At 42.3% G+C, this 26,703-nt stretch overlaps 2 protein-coding genes across 3 annotated transcripts in view; one reads left to right on the top strand and one right to left on the bottom strand.

Annotated features, from left to right (window-relative positions):
- Window positions 1-485: 485 nt before the first annotated feature.
- nol8 (nucleolar protein 8) lies at window positions 486-12,713 on the bottom strand. 2 transcript variants are annotated; one of them, XM_062986851.1, is made up of 17 exons: window positions 12,636-12,713; window positions 11,794-11,929; window positions 11,643-11,705; window positions 11,464-11,542; window positions 11,221-11,371; window positions 10,394-10,462; window positions 7,363-9,012; window positions 6,393-6,557; window positions 6,183-6,308; window positions 6,007-6,097; window positions 4,706-4,847; window positions 3,371-3,454; window positions 3,021-3,295; window positions 2,171-2,315; window positions 1,522-1,580; window positions 1,347-1,429; window positions 486-668 (listed from the first exon to the last, which is right to left on the bottom strand). In XM_062986851.1, exons 2-17 carry the CDS (start codon window positions 11,912-11,914, stop codon window positions 609-611), a joined length of 3,363 nt encoding a protein of 1,120 aa, XP_062842921.1. In that variant the 5' UTR covers window positions 11,915-11,929; window positions 12,636-12,713; the 3' UTR covers window positions 486-608. The 2 variants fall into 2 exon arrangements, with proteins under 2 accessions (XP_062842921.1, XP_062842922.1); XM_062986852.1 differs by lacking the exon at window positions 12,636-12,713 and having other exon boundaries at window positions 11,794-11,940.
- Window positions 12,714-13,149: 436 nt separating this feature from the next.
- The window catches only part of cenpp (centromere protein P), a 62,689-nt gene continuing 49,135 nt past the window's right edge, over window positions 13,150-26,703 (top strand). The window contains exons 1-6 of the mRNA XM_062987159.1: window positions 13,150-13,211; window positions 14,584-14,727; window positions 14,827-14,987; window positions 15,207-15,295; window positions 17,081-17,169; window positions 22,848-22,944. Coding sequence (XP_062843229.1) covers window positions 14,603-14,727; window positions 14,827-14,987; window positions 15,207-15,295; window positions 17,081-17,169; window positions 22,848-22,944 — 561 coding nt within the window. The 5' untranslated portion in view covers window positions 13,150-13,211; window positions 14,584-14,602. The remainder of the gene's footprint in view (window positions 13,212-14,583; window positions 14,728-14,826; window positions 14,988-15,206; window positions 15,296-17,080; window positions 17,170-22,847; window positions 22,945-26,703) is intronic.

The raw sequence follows: 26,703 nt of genomic DNA, 5'->3' as shown, positions 1-26,703 counted from the left end.
GTGGGTATATAAGGTGTGCGATTTGACATTTCATAAGCAAAACGTCCCCTGGTACTACCCTGTCCCCCTAATTCTCTAGAACCCAACTGAGCATCTGTGGGATCATTGTGTTCGCTCTATGGATCTTCACCCATGCCTCCTCCAGCAGCCCTGGGATGGACTGCAGTCAGCATGGCTCCAAATACCTGTGACAACCTACCAGGACCATATTGAGTCACTCCCAGCCCACCTAGCTGCTGTCCATCAATATATATTGGATCATATCGACCCCCAGTGCGACTTCACACAGGTCACACACTGTTCTCCATTATTCATCATCTCTGAGCACTGGTGACCTGTCTAGGGTGCGTCCTGCTTTTCACCCAATGAATCAGACCCACTGTGTCTCTGACCAGGATAAAGTTGTCTTAAAACGGACAATAAATGAATGAACGAATGAACGAAAGAAAATGTGTTTATTTACACAGAATAGATTCTTTCTATTCACAGACATGAATGTGTTGAATGTTTTGAGATATGTAATTACAGTAAAGACAGAAAACATCGATAACTGACTTTGTTTGACTGAAGTATTTAAGAAAATAAATGTTTCCTGGTTTATAACTTGTTTAAGTTTTCATGGTCATTTTGTATCGTCGTTTGGCGTCCTTGTGTTTCTTCCGGCAGTCCTGAGAAAACAGAGAGAAAAAAATCCACGTAACTGCATGAAATCGACGACAATAATCAAATGATCTGGTTTACGAGCACTTCAGTAACCTGACTGCGGGAAACGTCTCACATTGTAATTGACCAATCACAAATTGGATTTAGCTACAGAAATACAGAAAGCAACTGTAGTGAAGGTCGTGGCATCACTACTTTAAAATTTTAAATCATTTAAAAAGTTAACATGAGACGTGTATGAGGTGCATGTCTTGGCGTCCACACACAGCGGTCGAGAGCTGATTTTCAAACCACAAACGAACGCCGATTTGCCTCCAACATCTAGCCTACCTGTTTTTTCCTTTAATTGGTGGGTACATAAGGTGTGCGATCTCATACACCCATACACACCGATAGTCTTCCCTGGGGTGGATGGGATCTTCCAGCAAGACAATGTGACCTGTCACATGGCTAGAAATGTCCCACATTGGTTGGAAGAGCATAAGCAAGACATCCAAGTACTATCCTGGCCACCTAATTCTCCAGAACTGAGGGATGCATTTGTGTAGCCTATCTGTTTTTCCTTTGATTTGCCCACTGCCTGTATATAGTAATGCTTTTGCTCTGATTTCATTACAGTAATGTCACTTTAACGAGCACAGATCTGTTCATGCCCGACGGGCATGTTGGTGCGACCTCTATACCTCTCTGAGTCCGGCTCTTCTCTCCTCCCAGGCTTTCCTCTGATCCTCCAGCTTCTCACTCCTGCAGAACATCCCGGGTCCCTCTGAGAGAGGAATTTCAGAGAGTAAACATGGTTTAAAATCCATAAAATCCACCAAAATGACCTTAAATAAATGAAACGATTCTGTAAGCTACCTTTTAACCTGATGTCACCGTCGAAGAAGAAGAAGAACAGTCTGGTCTGGGTCGGCGCTCTGTAATCCAGCAGAAGATCGAGATAATGACATTGTACAAGCGTCAGGCTGCGATTTGGATCTCTAGAAGTGACCCTGATAATAAAATCGTACCCGAGCTCACTGGAATTAACTCTAATAAAACCTGAGACCTGGGTTTGAGTCTCAGTGTAATCGGCCTAGTCGGGTACTCTACAGCACAAATGGCTGTGTCTGAGGGTGGGAAGGTTGAATATGGGGTATCGCTTCACTACCTATCCAACAGCGCCACCTGCTGTCAGGTCAGGAAGAATCAAGAATTGGTTACACCTCTGTGGAATTTATTTATCTATTTATTTGGGTTTTAATGCCATGTTTTACATGTGTGTCATATATGGCAAAATGTCATTCAATACTTTCATTTACAGCTCTGCGGAGGGATCTACTGCTGGCTGGTAAAAAGAAGAACCAGATGACCCTGACATGTCAACTTTGGGCGATTTAGCATGGCATTACAAGCTTTGGAACCTCTGCCTCCAAGACCTGTAGAAGGTTTCATCAACGTACACACTAGCACTTTAATAAACATAATAATCAATAACTGCGTTCTAAACACCAGACGTGATTCTTACTCGGGTGCAGTGACGACAGCCGACTGCTCCATCTCCTCCTCCTCTTCTTCCTCATCTTCCTCTTCATCTGAACTGCTGTCCTGGAAGCGAGGATCCACCTGCCAGGGAACTTTGGCTCCTTTCAGGGTTTCTGCTTTGTATTCATCTGGACAGAACCGATACAACACGGTCATCACGAGACATGATTCTAATCACGTGACCAGGGTTCAGACAATAAAACCTTACGGACCATCAATGCCGTGCAGATCAATGTGGCACGCATGAGCATATCAGGTGCAGGAGTGTTGTTGGGATTTTTACTGGTTGTAGGTGGACGCTTAGAGTCTTGTAGCAGGACACTGTTGGCTTTATATTTATGCTTTGGTTGGAGCGCTATGCTCCTCTCAGCACTAATACTGAGGTGTTTAAAATACCAACAACACTGCTGCACCTGATACACTCATACCAGAACAACACACACTATCATATCCGTGTCATTGCAGTGCTGACAGTAGTCCACCACCCAAACACCTATGGGTGTTCCTTACTATTTATTAATAGGGTACTGAGGGTAACAGATTCTACATAGCAATTGTAGCTTATAAAACAATGTACATACAGAATAGGTGTACCTAATAAAGTGCTCAGTGTGTTTATTTAAAGGTGCCATGGCTACAGTCAGTAATGGTGTAACCATAAACCAATCATTGAATGATACAACATACAAGATAGGTGTACCTAATAAAGTGCTCAGTGTGTATATCTGACGTCACTTTATCTACAGGTGCGTTCGTCAGTACGTTCGACAGGGAATCGGTATTGACTAAAATCTATCTAGCTACCTTCTTGAAATGTACCCAGAAATACTCACCTGTCTTGGGGGTCTCAGCTGTCGCATCATCTCCGAAGAAGGAGAATTTGAAGCCGGATGACGAGCCCTCGGGTTCTACGTCAGCAGAGGAAGAAAGGCCGTTCACGTTCTCGTCCGCCTGGTCCCACGACACCTCTGTGTTTTCCTGTTCAGGTGGGATTTCTGTCCCGGTCCCGAACACTTCCTTCAGGTCGGTGGTCACGTCGTAGAAGATCTCCTTAGAAACTTCAGGAAGCTTCTGAGCTTCTTCACGTTTCTTGCGCCGTGCTGCTTTGCTAGAAGAAGAAAAGCAGCAGATAAGAGTAAAGTAATAAAAATATAAAATATAGGTAAAGATGAGTTAGACTTACCTTTCTTTTTTTGGTTCTTCTGTCCTGGTTTCAAAAGCTGCGTGAGCTTCACTCGTTGGGTCGTAGTGCAGCGCTGAAACATCTCTGCAGGGTCAACGAGAGACGGTCAGACTTCAGGAACACAGTTCTAATCGATACACGTGAACACCTGACCATCAAGTGCTTGTTATGCGCTCTTTAGTTCTTCTTACTATTTCTATGCACACTAGCTCAGAGGTCCCCAACCACCGGGCCGCGGACCAGTACCGGTCTGTGGGTCATTTATTACCGGGCCGCACAGAAAGAATAAATAATCAGAGACGCTACATCAGCCATGAAAACACTGCTTTTATTTCCAACACACAGGTGTTTATCGTCTCATATCACCCCCAGGTGGAAAAAGTGTCTCGCTGCAGCGGAAAAAAGCTCATTTGTGAGCAAGACAGTTATTCTGTTTTAAGGCCCTCTACCCCCGCCGGTCCGTGAAATTATATTTTATATGAAACCGGTCCGTGGTGCAAAAAAGGTTGGGAAGCGCTGCACTAGCTTTCCAAAAGTATGTGGACACCAGACCATAAGGTGACTCCATGTTGTCACCCATGATTTAAGAATGTGATGGCAGCTGGACACCCCATTTTAAAACCTTGAGGCATTAATATGAAGCTGCACAGAGCCCTGACCTTAACCTCACCGAACAGCTTCGGAATGAATTGGAATGCCTACTGTGAGCCAGGCCTTCTCGTCCAACATCAGTCCCTAAAGTGGCACATATTTCCATTCCACTACACATACCAGTGCAAAGAAATAAAGCTGGTACTGTATCTCCGCGACGAGAGGTTTTATGGGGACTCCAAAGGGGCATGATCAGTTGTCCACATACTTTTTGGTCCCAGAGTGTACAAAGTGTACTTGTATGGGGTGCGAATGTAAGCTATAGTACATGTTGCATATAGGATTATGTACTCTGTTCATATGTTGTGTACAAAAACCAGTCTGGCGACCACATCAGGGCCTGTAGCATGAGTGGACCGATTGGAACCGGGTGCCGTTATATCATTACTTTATATTAACCCCTGTATTAATACACAGATGCATTTTACATCATCCTACACTCCCGAGAAAAGGGCATGTCTAAATTCTTAGAAACCAGAGCATCTAAATAATCTGCCTTATGAGCTCCATGTCTTATTAGAATCCTCTCCACTGAGGCAGCTGGTCAGGTAGGTAGTAGGCAGCAAGGCAGCTCACTAGGTTTTCGGACAGACCCTAAATGATCTGAGTAAATACAGGGGGGCTGGACATTTTCACAGTTAACAGGGTGGCAGCCGTTCCCCTTTACTCTAGCGGCGCTGGTACCTGAAGGTCTTGGCTTTCATGGAGGCTTTACTGGGATCACTGGGCTGGACGCTGACATTGAGGAGGCTCTGCAGTATGGCCAGATTTTTCTTCTTCTCTTCCACCAGCTCCTGCTCTCCTGCTATTTGGTCCGATTCTCCATCTGAAACAAAAATATAATCGACTGTCTGTTTGGGATTCAATCACGACCTGCTGAGAGACGTTCTCCCTGAGCTTCTGAGCAGGACGTACCAAGCGTGTGCTGATATGCAGATGAATATGTAGTTAGTTTATTAAGAACAAATAAAATCAGGGTCATAATTTAATTGAATTCCTCATCACTGGTCTGATACGTACAGCTCGTTATTACAGGTACAAAATACGGACTAAAGTATTGGGACGCCCCTTCTAACTTTTAAACTAATGTGTTTTAGCCACAACAGTCACTAACCGGTGAAATAAATCTATTATTTTAGGGGAAAAATATGCTTCCAACTTCACAGCAGCAGTTTAGGGAAGGCCCTTTCCTGTTCCAGCATGACTGTGCTCCTGTGCTCGAAGCAAGGACCCCACAGAGCCATACTTAACAGATCTGGAATGAACTGGAACATCAACGTTAGTGCCCAGCCATACAAACGCTTTCACCTTTCGACTGGATGAGCACAAATTCCCACAGACTGCTGAGGAGCTGAAAAGATCACACAGTAAAACCGTGGCTGTACGCGAACGCCCCCCTTGTGGAGGCTTTATGTTACACCTTGTACACCACAGTGAGACCAGACTGTAATATTATTTATTTAGTCTTCAAAATCAAACACAGTCATGGACAATTTTGTATCTCCAGTTCACCTCACTTGCATGTCTTTGGACTGTGGGAGGAAATCGGAGCTCCCGGAGGAAACCCACACAGACACGGGGAGAACATGCAAACTCCACACAGAAAGGACCAGATTGTAAGAGAGTAAGGTGCATTGTTCGTGTTGCCTGGGTTGCGTAAAACGTCAGGCGTCCGAATACTTTTGGCCATGTAGTGTATATGGAGGGGGGCAGTAACTTTATGTTTTTCTAAGCTAATAGTTTATAGTGGACAGGTGTAGCCTAGTAGTTAAGGGACTGGACTCGTATTCAGAAGGTTGCTGGTTCAAGCCTCACCACTGCCAGGTTGTGACTGTTGGGCCCTTGAGCAAGGCCCTTAACCCTCAACTGCTTAGCCAGTCAACTGTCACAGTACTGTAGGTCAGTTTGGATAAAGGCGTCCGCTGAATGCAGATAATCTGCTGTACTGGCCACGAGAAGAAAAGAAAGCGTAACCGTGAGCCGACCTTCCTCCCGCCCGTCGCTGTCGTGTTCCAGAAACTTGGCGTCCATCTGAAACCTGGGATCGGTTCCGAACCTGGACTGCAGTTCCATGAGCTGAGGAGTAAAGCTGACGTTAGTACCAGCGAGACGTGAAACGCAGCACGAGCACAGAAGAATCTGGATCAGCGAATAAATCCACCTTCTGTCCTGCTTTGCCTTCAAACTGTGGCTTTATCTCGAAGCGATCCTCCTCGGCTCCTTCATCCTCCTCGTCCTCGTCCTCACTACTGTCGAATAATTTACTCCCGGCTGCCTTGTGGAACTCCTACAGAACCCAGACAAGCAGTGCGATCCATTAAATATTCATATTAGGACACGACAACGAACAGCATGAAGTTTAGAAGTTTACCTTTTCTTTAAGGGCTGGATTTTCCACTCCATCATCATCATCATCATCATCACACTCTTCATCGAACAGACTCTGTTTCTGATCTGCCTGAGCTTCACAGACACTGTCGTCGTCGTCATCAGACTCAAACACGATGTGCTTCCCTTTGTTTACGTTTGGTAAATCCTTCAATTAAAATAAATCATCAGTACCTAGCGATGCTGGGATCCGGGATCCAGGGTTCGAATCTCAGAAACACGATGTGCAGTTCAACAGTTAGTTCACATCCAACATCAGATTGAGGGAAAAAAATCCATTCAGAGCGACTTTTCCCCTGGATTTTTTCCCTTTATCAAACAATTTAGTCATTTCCAAATCCCAATTAGTGCAACCCTCGATCTGACTGAGGACAGACGGATCCCCACACTCCCCCCGTGTCGCTTCTTATCCCACACAGAGCCGAATCATGGTTCAAAAGGCACCAGGACCAGTTTCCGGCAGCGGAAAGCGACCCCGTTCGACCTCCCCTCCCTCAAACACAGCCGATTGTGTTTGTGTGGACGTCCCGGCCAGGTTTTGTGGCTCTGCTGAGATTCGAACTCGCAGGTTCCAACACGCCACATGGTTGCTGGACACTGACAGACTGGTTTGAGTTAGTCAGGTCCTGCTGATCTCTTAGGATTTTCACACACGACCATGAACGATTATACAAAATGATGCAAAAAACATCCAGTTAGCGGCAGTTCTATGTACAGAAGCACTTTGCTGAGAATTTATTCTCTGTTTATAGCTGCACAGTTCAACATTCGGTCTAACATCAGAATGAGGAAAAGTCCTTAAGGAGAACTTTGTCTTAGAACACATCAATCCTGGAGGCGGATCCACCACCATCGCTGCTGTAAAGCTGGCTCGACTGTGAACAGTCTCACCCATGTTTTAAGAGTTTCTAATTCCAGACGTACCTAGCGTTTACTGAACTGACGTTACTCACCACTTTGGACAGAGCTCCCTGTATGAGCTTCTTCTGCTGCTCGGCTTCCTTCTGTCTCTGCTCCAGCGCCGCCAGTCTCTTCTGATTATCCTGCCGCTGCCTCAGCGGGTCTGAGGGACACTGGACGGGTTTACGTTCCGAATTTTGGCCGTGATTCTTCTGGAAGGCTCGGGGACCGTCTTCCTCGTCATCTTTATCACTCGTTTCGGAACCTTCCGAGGACGTGGTGCTTTCGGGAGCTGAGCTTTTGGACGACGCTTTCTGGGGCAAGGTGGAAGTTTTGCTTGGTGAGGAGACACTTTCTGATTCCTCCTCATCTTCATCGCTCGTTTCGGAACCTTCCGTGGACGTGGCGCTTTCAGACGCTTTCAGGGTTTTGCTCGGTGAGGAGACACTTTCTGGTTCCTCATCGTCTTCATCATCGCTGGATGAAGCGCTGCTGGACGTCTGCTGATGTTCAGACGATCGATTGGTCTCCTTGTTGGGTTTGATGGAAGACGTTTCCATTTCAGTCTCATGACTGGATGAATGTTCCATAATTCTGGTATTTCGGAGAGATTTCTCCACACCTCCTGATGCTGAAGACTTCTCCAGCCCATTTTCCAACATTTTCAGGTCTGGTTTGAACCTTTTCGACTCGTCTTTAGGACCAGACTCGATCCTTTCTGCTCCACGTTTGAGATTCGCACTGTTTGACCCGAACAGATCCTTACTCCCGACGAACGCAGGAAGCTTCGACTTTTTAACTGGTTTACGTTCCTCCTCCTGCTCCTCTTTTTCATCATCAGATCCAAGAAGCGATGCTAAAATATCTTCTGGGTTGATGCCGGGCTTTTTCAACGGCGCTCCAGCAGGCCGAGCATCAGAAACAGGTTTAGATTTGGCTCGTTTGCTCGGTCCGGCTTCGGTCTCGCTCGCTTCTTCGTCTGATGAACCCTCGTCCAGATTTTTAACAAGATCCTGCAAATCCGCCAGAGATAAAGTCAAAGTCTGGCAGTTTCCCATCATGGCTTCGTAATCTGAGTCTTCGCTTCCATCTGAGGACTCGGATTCAGGATCAGAATCCAGGCTTGTCCCCGGATCAGGTTCGATCGAGGTCGTTTTCTCCTTCTGAACATTTTTAGGATCTTCAGCCTTATTTGGATTCTTATTCTGGGTCAGAATTTCATCCGTGTCGGCCGAGTCGTATTCCTCGTCACGCGTCGATCTACCCAAGTCTCCTCCCCAGAACGTGCCGGACTTCACAACAAACTCGTCATCCACCACCTCCAGGTGGTCGTCGTCCCCCGCGTTGGCCGGCCCGCTCACCCGTAAGCGTTCCTGAGCGACCAGCTTTCTTGTTTCATCCTCCGAATCAGAATCGCTGCCCAAAACACAGACGCGGCGGTTCCGCCCCACGTTCACCTCTCTGTTACAGGCCGGAGTTCTTTTATCTCCGTCGCTCGTAGAACACAGGTACTCGGTTATGTCTAAATGCTTGTTACTGGCGGGACGTTTTTTCTGCGGGGGGAACTCGCCCCGCCTCTTCTTGCTGATCTCGTCGTTCCCGCCGTCGACCTGCCACGTGAGTTTGGACACGGAGGTGAACGTTTCCTCCGACTCGAGCTTCTTGATGTTGTGGCAGTGCTTCGATGGATCGTACTTCAGGACGTGAAGATCAGTTAAAGCAAAAAAAGCTGATGAGATCAACACTAAACATCAAACTAAACAAGTAAACGTCTTGTTGACATTTTAGCCTCGCAGAATGATTTTCTGAATATTAAAGACTGTTCATCATAATAAATATAATAATAATAATAACTAGAGTGCATTTCCGGAGAAAATGCGAGTGTGATTGCCGTGTGCCGGTCGGCGGGCGTGCGCAGGTTGGGGGTGCGCATGTGTTTAGAAGTGGTGCGGTGCGTGGGGTGTGAATACTTTCTCCCAGACAGGCCACTGTATCTGTGCACAAGCTGTGGTGTGAGCACAAGTTCACTCTGGGTGTGTTTGAAAAGCCAAACCTGTAAAAAAATGCATTTCTGCACGTTTGTACTGCTTACAAATCAGTACTCATTCATTTACATGTGATTATCACTGCAGGGGCCATGGTATTGCGCAATCTATGATCGGCTGTGTCTCATTTAAAGCTTTCAGGCATAGTGCACTGAGACTTCGGTCCCTCTTTTAGCATTTAGCAATTCCCATTGATTTCAATGCATCCGTTAGCCTTGAAGCTAACGGATAGAAATATCTTTTTTTCTGTTGCAACGCGATCGATTTGACGCTCACTGCCAAATCTAACTGAAGTATAATTTCATTCTGTGCAGCATTTTTACTTTAAAAATCACTAATACTTTAGTTACAGACCAAAATAAGTTCGTTTTCAAATCGGCAGCCATGTTGCTTTTTCGGAACAGTCCGAGGTGGTTGCCTACGTCATCACGTTGACGTGTTATGGAAGGCCAAAGGTGTCAAAATTTTTCTCTCAAAATTCGGGCAAAAACGGGCATAAATGCCACACAAATGGGCGTATCCAGATGATTTTTTGGATTTGGGCGCTAATTAATCACCCGGTCCATCAAGAGTTGGAACGGCGTTGATAGCTCGAAATTTTTTTCAAAATGAATGGGAGTCAATGGGGCAAAACGGGCACTGTGCCCACAGTGTTGGTTCGATCCAAAAGCTGTATACAAGCAGTCCATTCCCGTATGGGCCGGACGATTTGGCACTGGAACGGGGTCGATATCTCGAAAATTGCGGACGAAGAAAGGGAGACAAAAAACGGGCGGAATGGCAATAATATATTGAAAACGAAAATAACAATAACAATAGTGTGCTTGCATTCTGCAATCACACTAATAATCGTATACCCCAGGAACACTTTACATATCAAAAAGTAAGAAAAAAACACTTAGGAAAGAGGAGAAAGAAGGAAGTACTGAGAGTTTTTGAGTTTCTGAGTTTTATAAGAAATAAAATGAAGCACCGAGTCTGTGGTAATGAGAAACAGGATCTTCGGAATGTTAGGAGTCACTAGAGAGAAAAAGGATATCTTATTTTTGCCCTGACATTTCAGATGAAGGACGGGAAGAACTCGACCAAACTTGCTCACCACCCAGTTCTAAAAAAGAAACACAAAAATACATCGACATAAGTGGCAGTGTTACGACTAAATAAACCAGCATATGAAGGCACAGAGGGACAGTTTGGAACCAGTAGTTACTGGTAAGAGAGAAAATGAGGTAATATTAATGATCTGTTAACATCTATGTGAGCTGCTGTGGTTTGAATAAATAAGTTCAAACAATGTAATTTGATATAATGATATCTGTCTGTCTGTCGGACGGACGGACGGACAGACAGACAGACAGATAGACAGACAGACAGATAGACAGACAGATAAAGAGGTATAATCGGTATAATCGTTCAGATTACAATAAATACACAGACAGATAGATATATAAATAGACAGATAGATAGATAGACAGACAGATAGCTTGACAGACAGACAGACAGACATATATATATATATATATATATACATATAAATAGACAGACAGACAGATAGATAGACAGATAAATAGACAGACAGACAGATAGACAGACAGACAGACAGATAGACAGGCAGATACTTTACCGATCCCAAAGGATAAACTTTCCTATCAGTGCTAATCACTCAGTAAAAGAGTTTAAATCAAAGTAAATGTTAGTCAAGTAGTACTGGTAAGTAAACGGCTTCATTATACACCATCACAATGAGAAACCAGTTTACTGTGTTCCCATGATGCGTAAAGAAATGCACCCTTTACATCGCTGGTTGATTTACTCATCAGTTTAAATGCAGCATTAATGGTAAATATTTCATCTGAAAAGAGGAACCTTGTGTCCCGGGATCTCAGTTCCTGGAACAGCCGATTTCATGTGGAAATTCTCCACACCGGCCGCCTTGAAGGACTCGACTATCTTCTCCTGTGGGTCGATCCTCGGCGCCTGAATCTTCTCCACCACCTGCTGCCGCTCCTCTGCGAGTCTGTCAAGGATTTAACAAAAAAAACAAAGTTACTTCTGAATGTTATTTCTAAAATCAATTCATTAAAGAATATTCAAGGCTTCAAAATGTACCTGTGTAAAAAGCTTTCTTTGGCTAACTCGATTTGTAACGTACCACCTTTCCATTTGGATTTGTTTAACACGGTCACACCTACATTTAAAACAAAAAGAAACCAGAAAATGCTACATCTAATAACTTCTATTAATCAATAATTAAGTAATTATTATACAGAATAAACAAGCATACATACATCTTTTGTAGTCAGAATCTGAAATGTTTATATTCACATAACCAAACGTTTTTAATGAAGATCCTGCAACACACACACAGAGAAACAGGAATGTGAAGTTCTTTGAAACATCTGAAACATGTTCTTACATTCACTTTAATCAAACTCTTACCATCTTCATCCTTTCTTGTTTTGATCTCCACATCGGACACCTCGCCAAACTTGCCGAATCGATCTCGGATGTCTTTTTCAGATATGGTGTGGCCCAGGCCACCAATGTAGAGTCGCTTCATGCTTTAAATACACATCTGTTTAATAAAAAATACAGTTTAACAAGTCCTCAACATGTAAACAGATTACAGTTTTAAAATATATTACTTTTTATAGATACATGTGTGCAACAAATGACCTGTGCATACATGGTAAAAATGTACATACACTTTTTAAAGACTTTTTACAGCAATGTTTCAATGAATGCAAAAAAAAAATGTAAGATGAGTACATGTGGGTTTAGATTATCATCTGGTCACTTACATTTGCCCAGATTATAGTGCTGGGGTCTGGATAAAAACCTAAACTGTCAACCTGTGCAGGTAGGAAATTTGTATGATTAGATGTAATCCTTAGCAAGCACTCACTGTTCCATATACTTCATAATAAAATACGTGCAGTCAAACCAGTCTTATTTATATGGACACAGAGATCATGAGGTAGCAGGTACAGTCCATCATTCCTCTAACGAGGAATTAAGAAGCCATACACGAAATAATTTTTATACATCAGCAATTCAATCAATAAATTGCTGTATGTTTAATTTCAGACCCAGAAGATGTTCAGAAACCCTTCAGGTGTGTGTAAACTGAAACTGTGTGTTCAGATCTATAATGTTGTAGTAATACATACTTAATAACAACAGTATTAACAGTAATAACAGATTTCCTCCAGCAACATAACTAGTTACCGATCAGCTCTTAATCAGGACGTCATGCTTTAAAAACAATCACATTTACTTACTAGAACAGCTTTAATCACCCCTGATTGCGGATTAGTAGAATTAGATATAATCTGTTATTTAAAGTACATTAATCTGCACCTTTACTTCTCACATGCGACTCAAAAAACACATGTCGTGTCACATTTAAAGAACCCGGAGTAGTACCACAACATTTTCATTCGTTCCACCCTCCGTATTTTAAAAAGTGTATTAATTAAAATAACATTCTCATCGTTTATATCTTTTCTGAGTCTTAAATTCTAGCTTTTGGCCAGATTGTGTTCTGTTTGAGTAAATTACTAACAAATAACGTAAATAAGTTCACTTATAAATAACACCCCACTACGCCCCATCCGATTGGTTGAGACGACTGGCGGGAGGTTTGATGTGTCTAACATAGGCTCGATTACAAATTCCTCATCTTATACTTTATCAGTGCCCTATTTAGGGTACAACAAAGCTGTTCAAACACTAGATCTAGTTCACTATGTATTGCACATAATGTAATTTAGTATTTGGCCACTGTTCAGCTGTAACCGACAGGGCGCAGACTTCAGTTTGTAAACTTACTAGTTCACGCCTAAAGAAATATAAAAGTAAGTATATTTTTTAAATGGCAACCTGCTAAATATGACGTTTAAGTTGTTTACAATTGTGAATACTGATTTTGGTTGATAAATGCACGTGAAATAGGTTTTAATGTTGTTTTGACTTTAAACGCAGGTGCTAACGGCGTTATTCATCTTTATAAACAAACTACACTAACATAAAACTAACTGTAACATCACACCAACAGAAAACCTTATACCAACTTTAAATATTACACTAACAAAAAACTAACCTTAAACCTTACATTACACCAACCCTAAACATTAAACTAGCTTTACACTAACATAAAACTAACCATTATCTAACCTTACACTAACCTTAAACATTACACGAACCTTACACTAACATAAAACTAACCCTAATCAAACCTTACACTAACCTTACACGTTACATTAGTCTTAAACTAACCTAAACCAACCCAAATCTAACCTTACATCAACCATAAACATTACACCAACCTAAAACTAACCCTAATCTAACTTTCACCAACTTTAAACATTATACTAGCCTTACACTAACCTAAAAGTAACCCTAATCTAACCTTAAACATTATACTAGTCTTACTTACTAACCTTAAACATTATACTAGTCTTGCACACTAACCTAAAACTAACCCTAATCTAATCTTACACTAACCTTAAACATACTAGCCTTAAAATAACATACAACTAACCATAATCTAACCTCACACTAACCTTAAACATGATGCCAGTCTTACACTACACTAGCCTAAAGCTAACCTTAAACATTATACCAGCCTTAAACTAACCTAAACCAACCCTAATCTAACCTTACATCAACCATAAACATTACACCAACCTAAAACTAACCCTAATCTAACTTTCACCAACTTTAAACATTATACTAGCCTTACACTAACCTAAAATTAACCCTAATCTAACCTTAAACATTATACTAGCCTTACTTACTAACCTTAAACATTATACTAGTCTTACTTACTAACCTTAAACATTATACTAGTCTTGCACACTAACCTAAAACTAACCCTAATCTAATCTTACACTAACCTTAAACATACTAGCCTTAAAATAACATACAACTAACCCTAATCTAACCTCACACTAACCTTAAACATGATGCCAGTCTTACACTACACTAGCCTAAAGCTAACCTTAAACATTATACCAGCCTTAAACTAATCTAAAACTAACCCTAATCTAACCTTACACTAACCTTAAACATTACACTAAACTAAAACTAATCCTAATCTAACCATACACTAATCTCAAGCAACCTAAAACTACCTCAAATTAACCTAAAACTAACCCTAACCTTACCTTACTTGTAATCTAACCTTACATCACCTATCCTCATCTATCTTTATCGTGTCTCTCCCAGAGCTCACACCCGTTCAGCCATGGAGCAGAAATATGAGGAGCAGATGAAACGATTACGGCAGGAGATCGAAACGTATGAGGCTGAGAGGGACGAGTGCCTGCGATCCGTTTCCATGCAGCATGGAGAAACCCTGCAGCTCATCCTGTGAGTATTAAAGAACACATAAACTCTCTGAGCGGCAGTAAATGTGAACATTCTGTACCAGCGTGATTCGTTCTGTAATGGCACCTGTGTTCATTTCAGGAAGAGCATCATGAACACAAAGGATCTGGGAGAGGAGGCACCTAATAAAGACGTTTTAAAGCTGATGAGGGAGATCGGTGATACCGAGAAGGACCTGAGGAGACGGGCAGAGATCAGTGGGATAGCTCTTACTGAGTGCTTCGTCAGGACCCTGGAGAAAAGTAGGAATTTAACACGATATATGATGGAAATTTTAATCACATTAAATTAGACATTTAATCAAGAATTTCATGCAGGTTTAATACATGAGTAGTAATCAGTATATTCAGCTAGGGTTCATGTGTGTATCTAATGCTAAATATGTTTATTGCTTCTTAATGGTTATATTATATTTTAATGTAAATGTGAATTGGTGTTTTCTTTTATTAAATGTCTTCTAGGCCAATCAAAAACCATCCAGCAGTTCAGACTTGCCGGTCACTGCTGCTTCCTTTCATTCCACGTTGAGTTTGCACTGACCGAGATCCAGGTAACTAATCCCAGTAGTACAGTTATCAGATTCTGTTATATTTAGCTTTACAAGGGCCGTGTAGTAACTTGATGAAATTAAACTTCATTTTTTATCTTCGTTCAACACACACTTAACTTCTCAGAAGGTGTTTTGGTCGAATCTCGGGCACCTTTGTTTCATTTGTACAAGGTTTTTAAGTGGAGGATGAGGCTGTACATGAGTAATAGGGCTCAGTTTTTAACAGAATTAGTAAATACATGAAATATAGCAGTGTGGAGAACATGCTAAAGCACCAGAACACCGGGCCCAGTCTAGTGATGTATCACAAAAGATTATTTTTAAAATAAACATAAGAACTAAGAATAAATGTGGGTAACAGAATTGAACATGGAGACGAATCTTCTCAGTCAGAGTTACAATACCATCAAACATACAGGGGCAAAAGGGGAGAACCTACTAATGCTCCTCCTGTGATCTTCAGCAGATACAGATAATGTACATTTCTGTTCAAAATGTGACAGATTTATTAGAAGGATGAATATGTGAAGGTAACAGGACTGACCCAGTGAAAACCTGGAGACGTTACTGGACTAAACATTGATTTTATCCACATTATTCTACATTTCTTATAGAAACTAAATATTAAAAACATAGACGGGATCTGGAGTCGCCGAACACTGCAGGAAAAAGGATTTCTGACGGATTTTACTCCTTATATTTCATTTGGGGGACAGTGGTAGCCTAGTGGGTAGAGCTTTGGGCTATTAATCGGAAGATTGACGGTTCAAATCCAGGCTCTGCTATGCAGCCACTGTTGGGTCCTTGAGCAAGGCCCTTAACCCTGTCTGCTCCAGGGGCGCCGTACGATGGCTGACCCTGCGCTCTGACCCCAGCTCCCAAACAAGCTGGGATATGCAAAGGAAGAATTTCATTATACTGTACACCTGTATATGTACATATGACAAATAAAGTATAGCTCTTATCTTAAAGTGTCCTGTTAGAGAGTGGGGACGTGAATAAATACTATTAACGTTTTTAATTTGCAATTAGATCAATGTGCAGGACACTTTGCTCAATTAAAAAGTATACGTTCATATACGTTTATACATATAGTGTCCTGAGGACGCAAATGGCACCGATTTGTCAGAATGACCCTCATATACGGTGATGGAAGACTGATCTTAGGGCCACTGTGGGGGTCTTAAAATGCATACTGAGTGCATTTGAGATTGAGTTTAGCCCCTACGATGGGGTCACAGGCCAAAAACGCTGAGAATCCTTCTCTAATAGCTACTGATAATGTAAAACATCTACTGTTTGGACGTGTTGTGCTCAGTGTTGACCACTAGAGGGCAGCTACACACAACTATTTATTTAAGCGCGACGCTACCAGGAGCGTCCTTATACATTTAGAATTTGTGTGTTTCAGACACAGTAGTTGCTGACAGGTGTGATAAATCAGTTTAGGGAAGGCCCTTTCCTGTTCCAGCATGAAAGCCCTGCACGGAGCCCTGACCTCAACACCTGCTGAACAGCTCTGGAATAAAGTGGAACATCATAAGTAGCGAGCATTAGTTATTCACTACTAGTTATATTGAGTCGCTGTTGAGTAGGCACTACATGCGGTACAGTGGTCCCTCACTCTTTAAGGGAACTGAACTTAGTGATCAGAAGGTTGCCAGTTCAAGCCCCACTATCACCAATTTATCACTCTATATTGCTTGAATTGTATTTAATCATAATTGTAAGTCGCTTTGGATGTGTGTGCGTATTAAGTTTATAATAAGTTTGGTGTTTGAGCAGGATGGTGAGAACTTCCTGAGGAGAGTTACAGACCTCAACATCATCGCTGATGGTCCTGAGTTTAAAGACTTGTGTGCGTTTGTGTCCGGGTAAGTACAATCTTGTAGAAATCCAACAATAGAGAAACAAGCTCCTCTGTAAATCCTAGTATCTGCTTACAGCTTTTAGTAGGAAGATCTGATCAGTGTCTTTTTATATATATATATAGTACAGTATATACAAGTAGTCCAGTGGAGAATTTATGCAAAGTGCAATGCTTCATTATGAGGTTGTTTGTTTGTTTATTAGGATTGTAACGTCATGTTTTACACTTTGGTTACATTCATGACAGGAACGATAGTTACTCATTACACAAGATTCATCAGTTCACAAAGGTTATATATGACACAGTCATGGACAATTTTGTATCTCCAATTCACCTCATATGCACGTCTTTGGACTGTGGGAGTAAACCCACGCAGACACGGGGAGAACATGCAAACTCCACACAGAAAGGACCCGGACCGCCCCACCTGGGGATCGAACCCAGGACCTTCTTGCTGTGAGGCGACAGTGCTACCCACTTAGCCACCGTGCCGCCCCTTATAAGGTAGTAATAGAGGATTCTGGTAGTACAAGGCTTCCGGTTTCCAAATAAGGTGTCCCGTGCAATAGTACCAAAACAGTATAGCAATGCTATTAACCGTGTAGCAGCTCCAAATACTATTAAAGTGAACGATGTGCAATAGCGATTGATATTAAATGCATATTTCACATAATATATACCAACTATACTTAATATGTACAGAGACAGATGTAATAATGGCAAATGTTATACTGTTAAATGTGTTATGGAGTTATCAGAGCGCCCGTGATTCATGGAGGTTGGTGCTGTTAGTCGGAAATGACGTTTCCGATGTCTGATTAATAAAGACGAAAGAATGTCTTATGATGTTCATTAAACTATTATCAGTTATTGTTAGCAGTTGTTTGGCTGTAACGTGCTGACTGTTTTGCGCCATAAGGTGCACCTGGTCTGATATTGGTTTGCTGTTACATAGCCATGCAAAACAATCACTGGGTCTGATGGTTTCCACCGAATGCCTCCTCTACCATGATTTGTCGTCCAGCATACTTGAAAAACGAACTGAACAGCTTTGGAATGAACTAGAACGTCAACTGAGGCTTTCCAGACCAACACTAGCACCCATCTTTTGACTGAATGGGCACAAATTCCCACAGACATGCTTCAAAGTCTTGCGAGAAGTCGTCCCAGAGGAGCAGCTGAAAGGATCTCCGGTCGGTCTATTTTAATAGTGTTTGTTTTTAGACCTGGACGTCCAACTAGCTCAATGTCAGGTGTCCAAATACATTCTGGCATATCGTGTGTGTGTGTGTGTGCATATATTTAAAAAATCCAGACTATTTAATTATGATTGAGTACTTAAAATGGAAAATAAAAATACAGTAGATGCAGCCGTATCCAAACGAAAGTGAAATTTGATTGTGTACCGACTCCAAACCATCAATCTTTAGGAACTGACAGAGTCTGAGATGGTTAATTACTCCCAATAGATCCAGTCTGCCGAATTAATTAGATAAATAATAGCATGTGGCAGATGACAAACAAGTTTCTGAAGCCCTTGATGAAATTTTCCGAGAGTACACGGACGGTTTTCCAGGTATCCGCATGTTCACGTCGTCTCTTAAGTACGACCCCGATGCACATCTGGATCGTATTGTCTGGTCTGAGATTGTGTGCTGGCGCTGGGGAGGTGGAAAAATCCAGCCGACACCGAATCGTCTGAGTAGTCTGTGTATTTTTACGTCTCAGGAAAGGCCATTTTATAATAATTACCTTCCATGTAACGTTGAGTAAAAGCAGTTTCTGAAAACACCCGTGACCACAAACACAAGTGACTGGAGCTGGAGGCCAGAACGGCGTGGCTGAATAATTTCCCTGTACCACAACTATTCCAGTTATTCAAGTCATTTACGCTCCAGCGTTTGCTGCCATCCTGTCCACATGATTACCGTAACAGAAGCTTTGGCACTCAAAGTTCCGTATAGTCAATTATTCATATTTATTAACCATTTCGTCCTGCGTCCAGACCCTACTGCGCCCGAATGCCCACAGATTAATCACAGGATGGAACTTGCGTACCTGCACCTCGGGGCAATGAGGGGAAAGTGAGAAACAAACGAGTATGGGTCAAAATGACTTTAAATTTGTGGTGGTGGTCCAAAACGAAGTACAGTAGATCGACGTGCCTTTCAAAACTGAATGGGAGTCACAGGGACAAAAATAATAATAGTGCCATTAATAGTAGTAATAATAATAATGTTAATAATTATAAATATAGCAGTAATAATAATAGTAATAACACTGTTATAATGTTAATAGTAGTATTAACGCTGATAATAATAATAATAAGGGTAATAAATTATATTGATGTTTATGTTTTCAGCAACAAGCAGACACTTGTACAACAGACACAGTACTGTGACAGTATACTGTCTAAGCAATTGAGGGTTAAGGGCCTTGCTTAAGGGCCCAACAGTGGCAACCTGGCAGTGCTGGGGCTTGAACCAGTGACCTTTCGATTACTAGTCCAGTACCTTAACCACTAGGCTACACCAGCCCCAATATTAATAGTAATTACAAAAGTATTAATAGTAATAATTTACATTTACAATATTTGGCATTTAGCAGGTGCTTTTATTGTGACAGTATACTGTCTAAGCAATTGAGGGCCTTACTTAAGGGCCCAACAGTAGCAACCTGGCAGTGGTGAGGCTTGAACCAGCGACCTTTCGATTACTAGTCCAGTACCTGAACTGCTAGAATACAACTGTCCTAATAATAATAGTAATAATTTATGTTTGAGGGCAGTTGTAGCCTGGCTGTTAAGGTACTGGACTAGTAATCGAAAGGGCACTGGTTCAAGCCCCACCACTGCCAGGTTGCTGCTGTTGTGCCCTTGATCAAGGCCCTTAACCCTCAGCTGCTTAGATAATATACTGTCAAAGTACTGTAAGTCGCTTTGGATAAAAGCATCTGCTAAATGCCGAAAATGTACATGTTTATATTTTCAGCATCTAGCAGGCCCTTTCAGTACTGTGACGGTATATTGTCTAAGCATTTGAGGGTTAAGGGCCTTGCTTAAGGGCCCAACAGTGGCAACCTGGCAGTGATGTGGCTTGAATCTGCGACTTTTCGAGAACTAGTCCTAATAGTAATAGTTACAACAATAATAGCAGTAATTATAACAAGTTTTGGATAACAGTAAACAAGCACCTACAGAAACTTCAGCCCTGTAAACTTGGCCTCTGAACTGGATTTTAAAGGTGCTGAGAGGCCTTTTATTGCAAGAAAAACAAGCAGCGCTTATAAACCGGCCGAGCGACGACTATAACAGGCTCCTTCACCACTCGAGCCTGTGGGGTGCAGCATGACTTGTGTTCCCAGTTACAAAATCCTACAGTGTTTGGGAGAGGATAAATACGGCCGGCTAAATGAGAAACAGGTGCCGTCCATACAGCAGAGAGCTCGGTGTAGTTTCCAGCAGACTCTCCGCTGTGGAATCAGTCCCTCGAGTATCACTGAAAATCAGCGTCTCTTATAAAACCGAAGACATGAAGGACAAAAGGAGCTTTGTGTGCTGATAGAGACACTTTTGTGACTAGAATTTTATCATGCTATGTGTTTTTTTGCTGGACATCCAAACAGACAGCTTTAAAATGCATAATTTAATGAATTGTGCCGATCTGGCAGAGTTCAAGAGAGGCCTTATTGTCATTTCAGCTCTATACAAGTACATGACATGACACAACGTTCCTTCAAGTGCAAGACACATTATTATAAACACAGTGCAGATAAACAACAGTACAACAAGTACAAAGACCTACAATAAATGCAAAAGACATTTCTAATCTAAAGAGATAAGAGTAGTGTTGTCCAGGACATGGTACTGAGTAAATGAGTTTTAACCCCGGATGCCCTTCCTGAGGCAACCCTCCTTAATCGCTGACCAGTGCACCTCCTTACGTCTACGCCACTTCTTTTCACCTGTCAGAAATGGGATCTGATAAAGAGCGGTATTGGGTACGGACAGTAATGCGCTACTAAAGCATTTCACTGCCAGTTGTTCTGTGTTTGACTATGTATGTGACAAATAAACCTTGATTTGATTTTGATACTGTTGTGTATCTTGACCAGTGAGCAATGTGGAGCTCATTTAACCATTCCCTCCCTCAGACACACACAATGGTGCCTTTGTAAGAGCCTGAATGTATAGTGAGCGCATTAGACCGGGCGCTGCGCCAACTGAACGCCCCACTTCAGTTTTGTGAAGTCAGAAGACATTGTAAGTACATTTAAAGTTAATACGTGAAATCCTCTACAGTTGTGTTCCGAAAGCTCGCTCACAAGTCCAACAAAGTTATACAGCGCTGTACACTAGTAAAGTTTTCTATCAAGACAACTTGGTCTTTGTACATGTAATAAAGTTTATAATGAACAAAGATCTGTAATATTTACTTTAAAAAAGTGATAAAAACATGAAATAAAGTGTATATATCCCACAAATTGTGCCAGTTCCGTTTTGGCTAGATTAGGCGACGTTCTCTATTCTCAACTACTGTAAACGTTTACTCCGAGTGGCAGAGACACGAACTAACCTTACGTGCTGTGACCAAATTTGAATTTTGCTCTTATTTAAACAAAATTTTAACAAACAGACTTTCAGACAGATCGTTTGCATCTTTGGATGCTCGTAAGTTAAGTTTGGTATGTACAGGACTTACTGTTCTGCATTAAAAATAGGGGTAAAATAGGGCTGAGTGTATCAGGTAATTAGAAGAAACTGCAGAACCTTTGAGAAGCTTCGCCTGCATTCGCTAACACAGCACTAACACCGCTTCACCTGGGTGGGATTTCGCTCAGATTGGGAGCGTTTTGTCCTCGTTCTTCTGGCCTTCGCTCAACTTCTCAGAAAGTCGCAGAACTTTCCATCACTCCTTTATGGCGCTTGACTTCACACAGACTTGGAGTCTCCGCGCCGGTGGAAACTTGTGTCCCGTGCCACACGGCCCTGGGCTCAAGTCTTACTATGAAAGTCTCAAAATGACTCAAGCAACGCCAACGTGAGCTGGCAGCGCACGAGGCATCCAGATGAAATACAAGACCACCAACTAGCCGTCTAGCCGGGCTTCTGCTCTTCTGAGTATCGGCCAGTTCTGCTCAATGCGAGGAGCTCTAATAAAGTGTGTGTTCTGTACAACTGATTTATTTATTTGTTAGGATTTTAACATTCGAGTCTTTTAATGGCAAACGGACATGAACATGCATTACTGCTTTATCCTGGTCAGGGTTGCAGTGGGTCTGGTTTTTTTGAGCAGAAAAGGCAGGAAACATGCCCCCCCCCCCCCCATCTGATTTTGGTTGAACTCGTAGCCACTGATGCAGCGCTGCTCTCATCATCATCACATTAAAATCTTCTTCCCCTTAAAGCTTCTCTGAGCGTCCAAATATGTGAAATCAGATGGAGCTAAATCCGGACTATAAGAGTCTCTCAGACACGAGCGATTACTCCTCCTCCACCCTCACCACTTATAACCAACATATAAAAGTGCAGAAACTTTTTGAAGATCCCTCGTACAAAGGTGCAAGTGGTGTATTAGAGAAGAAATAAACACATTAGACTGACTTCTACAATGTTATTTTTATTTATTATTATTATTAGCAGTAGTATTACTTTTGTAATTGTATCCTGCTTTTTTTTTGCAGTGTGGAGGAAACAAAGAGCCTAACATTGTTCTTCCAGACCCTGAGGACATTCGCAGAGAAATGTGAACAAAGAAGTCGCACGTTCAGGTTTTTTAAGGTAGGACGCATAACTGTCAGTGACGCAGAACTTTGGCTCAGTTTAGTTGGTAATACAGGCATAATAAAGCAATTTTAATGAAGTTCCAGAACCTTCTAAATCAGGGTTTTTCAACAAGCCAAGCTACACAAATAACACAACAAAAAAACACAAACTGAAATAAATGTAGTTAATGAAAATGGTGGCAATCTGGTCCCGCTGTGGTTTACAAGATGTAACGTAAAGCCTCCACAAGGGGGCATTTGTGTGCAAGTTCACTCTGTGACCCATAATGACATATTCAGCAGTACAACATAACTCAACGTCCCCTAAACTCGAAATCTTTGAAACTCGATGCTTTTCATGGAGAAATTTGCACATTTAAACTTGACGTTTCCCTTAAACTCAATGTGTTCAGCTTTTTAAAAAATCTACATTTATTTAATTTCAATTTAACAGTGAACAGCTGCTTTGTTCAGTGCCTGGATTGAGCGGTGCGGTAAAACGTCATCAAAAAATACAGAATGCTGCTTATTGCTACAATTACGCAGCATCATCAATTGCATTCGTTAGTGCGGTCGCGTAAATGAATAAAATGTATGCGCTCTTCAGGTGGTCGGTGCATTTCGGAGACAGAAATCAGGAACACTGAAGGTTTAAAGCCATCAAGACTTTTTTCAGTGCAAACCCTCAGGCGAAAGTGCAGCGATATCTCCACAACACATTCACGACATATCTTAGTTTTCCCCAGCCGGCTCCTCCTGTGTGACGGTCTCTGGTGTAACTAATGCGCATAACAGGAGTCGTGTTCATCCGTGCTGAACCGTACCCGCGGTGCTGCGGACGGTCTGGGAATCGTCATGTGATCGTATCATTTTTGAGCTGTTCCAGATCTTTCCTTCTCTGAGCTTCGGGGCCTGGTGTGAGGAGGGCGAGGGGTGGCTGGAAAATAGGAGTTTCTCGAAATTAGCAAGGTGGACGTGAGGCAGCGATAAAGAGAATGAGAAGTGGACAAGGCCGTTGGACCAGATGTGTTTACTCAGCACAGAGAGGCACTTATTGAGAGGTGAAGGTCCTCACACCAGGAACTGGAACTGTTATAAACGAAGTTCCTCTAAACAGGTACCTATTAGAAATTATAAAGTGTTTTTAGATTTTATTAGCCTTAAGCTAGTGTAGTTTTACATTTTATGGCAACACATCCCAGTGTTTTTCTTTATTCTTAATAAAAAAGGCTGGATAGCAAACGAACATGTAACAAGTACATGCGACCCTGATTTGCATTGGCGTGTTCTTACCACGTAATAAAACCAAACCTTATAACACATTTACATTATATTGTATTTTATTTTCATCTGCCGCTTTATCCTGCCCATAATGAAGGCAGGTCCAGGTCCTGGGAGGAAGGCAGGGTGCCAATTGATCGCAGGGCTTCAGCCAAAGACGCAGCCGATTGTGTCTGCGCCACCCAAGCTCAAATACTACTCTTTTTTTTCCCCTTTTTCTCCCCCTTTAGCGCATCCAATTGTTCAGTTTGCATCGTGCTTCCTCTCTGTCTATGCCGAACCCCGCCCTGACTGAGGAGATCGAAGCTAACCCATATCCCCTCCGAAACATGGGCAGCAGCCGGATGCATTTTTGCCACCCGCACATTGATGAGTTTGGCGCCACCTAGCGTTGCATGAGGAGAGACACACCCTAAGGGCTCTCTTCCTCATCTCCTGTGCAGGCGCCTCTAATCAGCCGGCAGATGTCGTAATCGCATTCTGACAGAGAGAGACCCACATCCGGTTCTTTGTCCTACCCCTCAACTGAGCAACCGGCCAATCGTTGCTCATACAGCCACTCGGCCTCGAACCGGTGAGGCAGAGCTGGATTCGATACCAGGTACTCAAAATCCAGCCCTGGTTGCAGCGTGTCTTTTTACCGCTGCGCCACCTGAGCGGCGCTCAAATACTACTCTTATGTTAGAGTATATAGGTATAACCTCCACCCTTCAAGTCCCAATAATAACCACATTTAGGAAAATAACCACATTTAGTCTAAATTCATTTATTCATTTATATTAGCTTTATGCTGATCAGGGTTACGGTGGGTGTGGCACCACACCCTCACTCATTTAATTACTTGTGGTTAGGGAAAAGGCTTTTAACCCTCGGTCGCTTCAGTTGTATTTGGTTGCTTTGAATAGAAGCGTCTGCTAAATGCCATAAATGTATAAATATAGGAATAATTAGGAAGGGTACCCACACACTTTTGGAACATACTTTGGTGCTTTTTTAGGTGAAAAATGTGTTAAGAAATTCTATTTAGGAAACCTGCTCGATTTCTGTTTAATTTCTGAATTTACTGGCACTCGGGTGGCACAGCGCTCAGTCACCCGTCTGAGAGGATTGGGATGCAATGGATTGGCATCTTGAGCCCAGTATTTCTTGGTTGAATCAGGCATGCTGCGAGCCTGACCAGGATAAAGCTGTCAGTGAGAAATAACGTTATAATCTGTGTGAATTTACTCTTGATTAATGTGTAGAGATATTTTGCAAGCTGTAGAATTTGATCCTGTCCGGGTTCCCACACAAATAAGCGAGTCGAGAGATTTAGCGGATCCGCGTCCAGATCCAGTTCCACAACCGGAATGAATAATGAAGATTTAGGAGGAGAGCAGCGAATATTCAGGAATATGGTGAACAGCTTAACATTAATCTTTCCCTCTCAGCCCGTCCTGTATACTTTTCCTGTCTCCGACGGTTTATCGGATCGCTAATTTGACCCGCTTCTGCGGGGCCCGATGGCCGCTTCGCCGTGCCTCCGTAAGGCCGAGAGAAATGGCTGCGGCAGCTATGGTTTGTGTCAAAACAGAAATGAGATTCCACGACATGACGGCAATGAGAAATTGGAAGTGAAGCTGCAGAAGCAATATGGAAACCATTCCATTATTTACTTGGAGCTCGGTGCCGTCGAGGCTGCCAATTTGGCCGGCGGAATGGAACAATGTTAACCCACATTTTCCAGATCTTTTTATGTGTGCAACCTCGGAGTTTGCTTTCGCGGTCCGGACTGGCTTCTCTGCGTCTAATTAAGAGCGTTCCCGCGATAATGAAGGACGACAAGGCGACCGGCTTTAAAAAAAAAAAGATTTAATGAAATAAGCATGAAGGACGTGTAGCATAATCATCTTATATCATGAATTACTGTACAGCCTGCTTGTTAAATCACACACAGGTAGTCATTTCTATCGCATCACATAAATATTAACCACAAACCTAACAAATACTCATCAGGACGAGCAAATATGGGGCGAATAATTCATTAACTTAAACATCTAGAACAGTAGACATGAAAGAAAATCACATATCGCTGCTGTTGTCTTACAAGTGGCTGTTAAATACTAAGACGAATATGATATTTAGGTTTAATTTACATACATATTTATATTTCATTTACAACACTAGGAAAAGAAAGGCAGAACTTTACTTTCAGTACTTACATAACATCAGAATGAACATTTTTACCCACGTCGCATCTGTAAAGTGGTGAACTGGACGTAAACATCTATCAGACCCATTTATTGGATTTTTCTCTTTTTTCCCCAGTCTGAAATTAAACTGTATTTACACCGATCAGCCATAACATTAAAACTTATATAAATTTATCAGCTCCACTTACCATATAGAAGCACTTTGTAGTTCTACAATTACTGACTGTAGTCCATCTGTTTCTCTGCATGCTTTGTTAGCCCCTTTCATGCTGTTCTTCAATGGTCAGGACCCCCACAGGACC

This window comes from Trichomycterus rosablanca, chromosome 24 (assembly GCF_030014385.1).
Source record: "Trichomycterus rosablanca isolate fTriRos1 chromosome 24, fTriRos1.hap1, whole genome shotgun sequence".
NCBI lineage: Eukaryota > Metazoa > Chordata > Actinopteri > Siluriformes > Trichomycteridae > Trichomycterus > Trichomycterus rosablanca.
The sequence above is the reverse complement of the archived record's forward strand: the minus strand, read 5'-3'. Positions and strand labels throughout refer to the sequence as shown.